Source organism: Stegastes partitus, unplaced genomic scaffold, assembly GCF_000690725.1.
Source record: "Stegastes partitus isolate 25-593 unplaced genomic scaffold, Stegastes_partitus-1.0.2 Scaffold1479, whole genome shotgun sequence".
In the NCBI taxonomy this organism is placed as follows: Eukaryota; Metazoa; Chordata; class Actinopteri; family Pomacentridae; genus Stegastes; species Stegastes partitus.
Window position 1 is genome coordinate 35,052 of NW_007579210.1, and position 6,551 is coordinate 41,602.

A 6,551-nucleotide genomic window follows, 5' to 3' on the forward strand; every position below is an offset into this window, starting at 1 on the left:
ATCGTCCTCAAACATTTAAAAAAACAAAAAACAAAGATACAGTGTATAAAAATGTATTGTTGACCCATTTATACACTCCGATCTGCAGGTAGTATATAGTATGTCCTATAACAGACCTGCCTCCCTCCTTTTCTCCTGTACACTTGTAGTCAATTTCTAGATCACTGCATTCGTCAGTGTGCCAAAAGCAAAATTTTAGATTCACATTGCTCAAACCAGTCACGTTTCTTCTACAGTATCCAACAGAAGTGAGTGCATACCTATGCAATATCACTTAAACATCAAATGATGTGAGAAATTTGTGTCACCTCTCAATAACTGCATTATTTCTAAGTTCACATGTACAGTATTTCCTCTTATGAACAATAAACTAAAATTACTGTAGGAAGACTATACTAAAAGTACAGGCCTCAACGTAGAAACTCAATGTAACAAAAATAAATACACCTCTGATCATTATCACACAAGTTAAAAAAAAAAACATGTGACTATTGAAGCAAAACTAAATGCACCTGTGACTTCAAATTAGCCTCATCGTGTGAACATGTTTGTAAAATGACCCGTGAACACCAGAACTCTCTCAGCTGGGGGCTTATCTGCTTTGTCTATTTATGTCTGCAATATGGTTTCCACAGGAGGCAATGAAACATGTGATTGATAGACTCCACGAAGATGGAATTGGAAAGAGTTTAGTTGAAAAAATAAAATAAATCTCAGTAGTGAATGCTCTACTGACTTTTGTTGCATTGAATTTCTTCTGTGCAACCTGTATTTTAACACAGTGAATTTACACTATTAGTTTTTATTTTTTCACAACAGTTACCCTACCGTTCAGTCAAGCAATGCAATTACTGTAAGGTGATACAAATCTGAATCATTTAACATCTAAGTAATGTTGCACGGGGGTGTACTCACTTCAGTCGTCTACTGTATGTAGTGATTAAACAACTGTATTATTGTCAGAAGTACACAAAAGTGAAATAAACCTTTTTGCATTAGTTGCTGTTTCTTAACTTAGTCATATATTATCCGTATCTTACGACAGTTACATGTCCCCGGCTACCATTTGCTTCTAACAGAGTAGGATCTAATACTTACAAACGCTGACAGACAGCAGTCTATGGCAACAGTGGCACTGATCTTTTTCATTGTTTGGTGCTGTTCTCTACAAATGCCATGCAGCGCTGACATGTCCTCACCTCACTGTCTGCTTCAGATAATCTGCTTCCACGTTCAGAGGAAAACATCAACATTTGTACTACGGCAGGGCGAGGGGGGGATATGTGCCAGAGAAAAAATATTTAAAAAAATGTTTGTTCTTGTAAATCTATCATTTTAATATTTTTGATCAAATTACTTTAAAACGCATTATGACATTATGCGCTACGACGCACTAGAGGGTTAGAAACGACATAATAAACAAATTCTCAGCTGGTAATATTTTGTCAACCCCCTGAGTACTTACAGAATGCTGTAGTCCAAGGCGCGCTCAGCGATTTGGCGCTAGAGTGTCTCCGGTATACTGTCCGCTCCAGATCAGCTGTAGCAGCTCACACACTCTCCTCTATTAGCTTCTGACTTGCGCTTCGGACATATTCCTATGACATTAATGGACAATCATGTCTGACGAGGAAAACAAGGTTTCCGATGAACTTTTTAAAGATGTCAAATTCTACGTGGTTGGGGACATTGACCAAAAGGTGAGACTGTGGACGTTAGCTTTTTGTAGCTAAGTTGGTAGCATGCTAACTTGCTAGACCCTTTCAGTCTAAATGGGGTGTCGCAGGAGAGGCTAACCAGCCAGCTAACTGGTTGGCATAACAATCAGTAACCCTACTGTTCAGATAGCATTTGAACTGTTGTAGCTAACCCCCTGTCCTGTCGTGTAAACCCACGTGAGCATGTCTGTGATGCTTGCTGACTGAATATTAAATGCAAAAGCTAGTTAGCGCTGGACTTCCACACAGCTTTTTAGCATTTGCTATGAGTTTCGTAGGCTAGCTGCTAGCTTCTAGCCTGCGGTTTATCTGTCCGGAGGGTTGTAAAGCTGCTGCTAAAACTGGCATTTGGTAGCATGCTTTATGTACGCCGGTGTAGCTTATCGGCCTCGGTATATCGCTGATCTTATTCGTGGTGAAACACTGCACAGGACTACCTTGTGGTATTTTACATCAACCTGTGACTGCCAACATCTTGCTCAATTGGGCGCTTATTACTGCGCATGTGCCACCGCTGTTTCATTCGTTGGTGCTGGAGACCTGTGGCACAGAGCTGTACTTCCTGCCAAATAGTGCTCCGTGGTCGCACCTCTCTTTGAGCTTGTTTGTGTTGAGCAGCGACAACGTGTTAGCTGCAGTATCCTATTCCGTAATATCAGTTTAGTACTATGAAATGCAGACATGCAGCGTGGCTGTGAAGTGATACATCCCGGTCTGAGGGTGTTGCTCAGAGCACATAGAAAGACAACATGGAAGCAAACACTACAGCAGTTATTCATAGAGCATCTTAACTGAAAATGCTGACTTTTTTGAGCTTCATCAGAGCTAAATCTTTGTTTGGCTTCTGTGAGAGGCACATATGTTTCAGTTCTTATTAAACCATATCATTTACAGGTTGCATAAAAAGCATTTTAGGGCTGCACAATATCAGCATCGACATTACAGTGCGACAATAGTCCCAGTGTGCAATGTGAAGTTAGGCAAACTAACTCAAACGCATCGTACTACAGCTGTATTTGCTGCTTGATGCAAATAGAAAACTCACATGGTTCTCAAGTCTGTCTGATAGAACATAATTTACCCAGAATTAAGGAATCTTGGAGACACTAAGTTTGTTGACATGCAGCAAATTGCACAGCAAATGGAGTGAGGAACAGCAGAGAAACACAGACATTTGGTTGCAAAAGGAAACGCTGTATCAATTATATAGAGATATTTTGGCTAAAGAAAGGATGATGTTGACCAAAATACAGTTCAATACAAACTCATTTAAGAGTTGACAACTAATTGATTCATCGTTGTAGCTCTACTAACAAAATTCTTGTGTAGGAGAGAACCTATCAGGATTCTATGATGGTCATCATCGTTTTTTTTGTCTGACACAGAACTTTGAAATATACTGCCTCATACTGAGTTTGCCTGCTTTATTTTTCAGACTTTCAGGCCAAGACCAGTCAGGCTTACTTTATTCTTTTTTATAAACTTTACACTTGCTTTATCACTCACAGTTTCGATGTAACAGGCGTGTTTGTGAGTGTGATGTTTGGACTTAACTAATATTTGACTGAAACTCCTCCAGGTGGTGCAGCTGCTGAAAGCAGGGAAAGGTAAAGAAGTGTCCTACAATGCTCTGGCCACTCACATCATTGCAGAGGATGGAGACAACCCTGAGGTGGGCGAGTCAAGAGAAGTTTTTGACCTGCCTGTTGTCAAGGTAAGGGTTATGCTGAAATATCTTCACACTCTGAGCCCAGGTCCAGTTTTATGTTAGGTATACTAATTTGTCCCTCCAAAATAAATAGCTGAATTAGCTGTTTTCTAAACCATTTTCTCTTTTAACTGGGCAGAAGCTGATCTTGAATTCAGGACTAATTAATTATCACACAGACATAAAACTTTTACTACAGTGATATGTTTTCACTTGGTGAGTTCGTCTTTAGGGAATGACTGTTCATTACTTTCCACTGTCATGTCACTGCAGTAAATATAAAGCTACAGCCATCAGTTTAGCTTAGCTTTGCGTGAACACTGACGATCGATTGCTACCAACAAAGCATGTTTCCCAATATGTCAGAACTTTCTTTAATGTGTAGAAAGGAAACATTTGCTCAATTGCTTATTCACATCACTCTCAGTCAAGCCATACTAGTGACTTAAAGGCACCTTGACATTGTGTAACTGAGAAAAAGATGTGAATATCAAGCTTCAGCTCATGACTCTCCTCATGTTTTCCAGCCGTCCTGGGTGATCCTGTCAGTCCGATGTGGAGACCTGTTACCGTATCCTTTTTCTATCACGTTTTTCAAAAAATGTCAATAATAGGTTAATGTTTAGAATTTAAAAATGTTAAAAAAAAAAAGACTTTTCTAGAAGATTCACTAGTACACAGCATGATGCTTTTCTATAACCATGAACACTACAGTGTTACTGGATTCTCCCCAGAATCGGGACAGATATTCTTTGGAGTGACAGCTTGCCTTCCGAGGGTAAGTGTGCGTGTGTGTGTGTGCGCGCGCGTGTGTGTGTGTGTGTGTGTGTGTGTGTGTGTGACAGAGAGTGAGCCTACTAAACTAGATTATTCAGCAGTAAATATGTGAATTGTTTCTAAACAGACAAGCTACATTTTATGCTGCTGTACTCATCTTGCATTATTTGGAAATAGGCACCTCTTTAGCAAACCATCAGGCCCAGGGTCTGGCCTTGATAGCATTACTTTTGAAAGATTGTGACTTGTTCTGAAACTGAAGCACATTAGTGTGTATTTATTTCTGTGTGTGTCTGTACACAGCTTCCAGATGATCTCAACACTTTGTGGGCTTACATAACTTTCTATGGAGGAGAATGTCAGCTTAACCTCAACAAGAAGGTCACCCATTTAGTGGTTAAGGAACCAAAAGGGGTAAGTGCATGCTCTGATTGTAATGTTGCCTAAACAAGTTTCACTATGCTCATTAGTGTAAAGAATTCATTGAATTATTCCTTCTTACCATCTGTGCTCTTTACTTAGATTCATGATGTAGACAGTACTTTGTAGATGCACATTAAACATAGAAATTAAACTGTGTTTTTCTTTTTTTCTTTTTTTGGTGCTATATATTTTTGCCTCCAGGCCAAGTTTGAGTGTGCCCTGAAACACCCCAGTATCAAGATTGTCACCCTGGACTGGATAACAGATTCTGTTAAAGGTAACATTATGGCAAACTGATGTATTCATTAATTTGTAGCACTTCTTGCTTTGCGTAGCAATTAGTCTTTTGCTGATGTAATTTCTGTCTAGATGTGATTGTATGATTAGTTGATTGTCAGTAAATCATTCGGCTTTATCAGTCAACTGTAATCAACTAGTAGTAATTGCCTTCTCAAATGTTAGAGATCTGTTACGTTTGTCACAATTTTATATTTAACTGAATATCTTTGGGTTTTGGACTGTTGGCCAAACAAAAGAAGATATTTAAAGCTGTCCCCTATATCTGTGACTTTTTCATTCTAAAAAAATAATCCCTCCTTCCAGCAAATCATTTTTAGTTAGTTTTTAGTTAACCGAGGCTGAAGTTAAGGATCGTTTTCATGTTTCTTCATTGTGATTAAACCTAGTAAAGTTACCAATTACAGTTGGAGTAGCTAATAATTACTGTGATAAGAAATAATTCAGGAAATGGATACACAGTAATTGTCCCTTCTTTCCACCTTTTAAAGACAAAAGCAGGAAGGATGAGACACTCTATCACCCCAGACTCACATATATAGAGCCTGAAGAAGAGGAGGAGAGTGATGCAGAGTCATATGACCAGCAGTTTCAATCAGATGGAAGCTACAGTCCCCGGCGATCCCGGCTGTCTAGTGGTGGCTCATCTGGTGAGGAGTCCAGCCCCCGCAGACGACCAGGACCCAAGAGGCTGAACTCTGTCTCCCCGACCTCTCCCCGCAAGCCTGAGCGCCGCAGTGAGCGCATGTTTGATGACTCTGATGATGACTCCCCCGCAGAAAAGGAGGGCACCAATCTAAACTGGACACCGGCTGAAGTCGTCACACCGACTCCCCCAATTCCAACCGGCACAGCCAGACGGCGGGGTGGGCCACCTGGCAGCAAAGACCCAGTATCATCCACAGGCAGTGGGCTGATCAACCTGTGTGCCACTGCAGCCCCTGTACCTGGCAGTGGAGGCGCAATGCCAGCGGAGGCTCGGTCTGCTACTGCTGCCATCAGTCACTCCACACAGCAAGGTCAGTATGCCAAGACACTTCATAAACCTTTCTCTTACTTGACTTCAGTTTGTGTGAGCATATCCTGACCTTAAGGAGCAAAGATTGTGGGAATGTGCTACTTCTAAAAAAGTGGATCATTGCATTATTGAAGAGTTGGACATCTTCCCTTTTACCTTCTTGAGAAACCACTATCATTGATTTATTCAGTTTTATGTTTCAGTTTTTATACTGAACAAACCTGTTTATAAGGTGTTATCATATTACACAGTAATTTTGAACAGAAAATGGTGTAAATACGAAGAACAATATTGCGCAGCTTCATTAATACGCAGTGCGGCTTTTCACAGAGACACCTTTTCACTCTCACACATTGCAAACAAGAAAAACTTGTTTATTTTATGTGTAAAGATAAAGTTGAAAACAAATTAAATGCACCATTGCTTAAGGGAATTGTTGTCCATCCCTGACAGTAGTTATGCAGGAGCTTGCTGTGAGCTTGTTCCTATGAGTCTCTGTTCCTTAGCAATGTCCTTAGAACTTCTATCCTAAACTCCATCTAGTACTTGGCATCGTAGTAACTAATGACATTATCCAATTGGGGCTGCAAGGTGGAGCAGTTGGTAAAAC

The 6,551-nt window shown here is 40.3% G+C and overlaps 1 protein-coding gene across 1 annotated transcript in view; it reads left to right on the top strand.

Annotated features, from left to right (window-relative positions):
• Positions 1–1,513: 1,513 nt before the first annotated feature.
• The window catches only part of paxip1 (PAX interacting (with transcription-activation domain) protein 1), a 20,844-nt gene continuing 15,806 nt past the window's right edge, over positions 1,514–6,551 (top strand). The window contains exons 1-7 of the mRNA XM_008299907.1: positions 1,514–1,700; positions 3,298–3,432; positions 3,954–3,997; positions 4,141–4,204; positions 4,507–4,617; positions 4,828–4,903; positions 5,415–5,942. Coding sequence (XP_008298129.1) covers positions 1,620–1,700; positions 3,298–3,432; positions 3,954–3,997; positions 4,141–4,204; positions 4,507–4,617; positions 4,828–4,903; positions 5,415–5,942 — 1,039 coding nt within the window. The 5' untranslated portion in view covers positions 1,514–1,619. The remainder of the gene's footprint in view (positions 1,701–3,297; positions 3,433–3,953; positions 3,998–4,140; positions 4,205–4,506; positions 4,618–4,827; positions 4,904–5,414; positions 5,943–6,551) is intronic.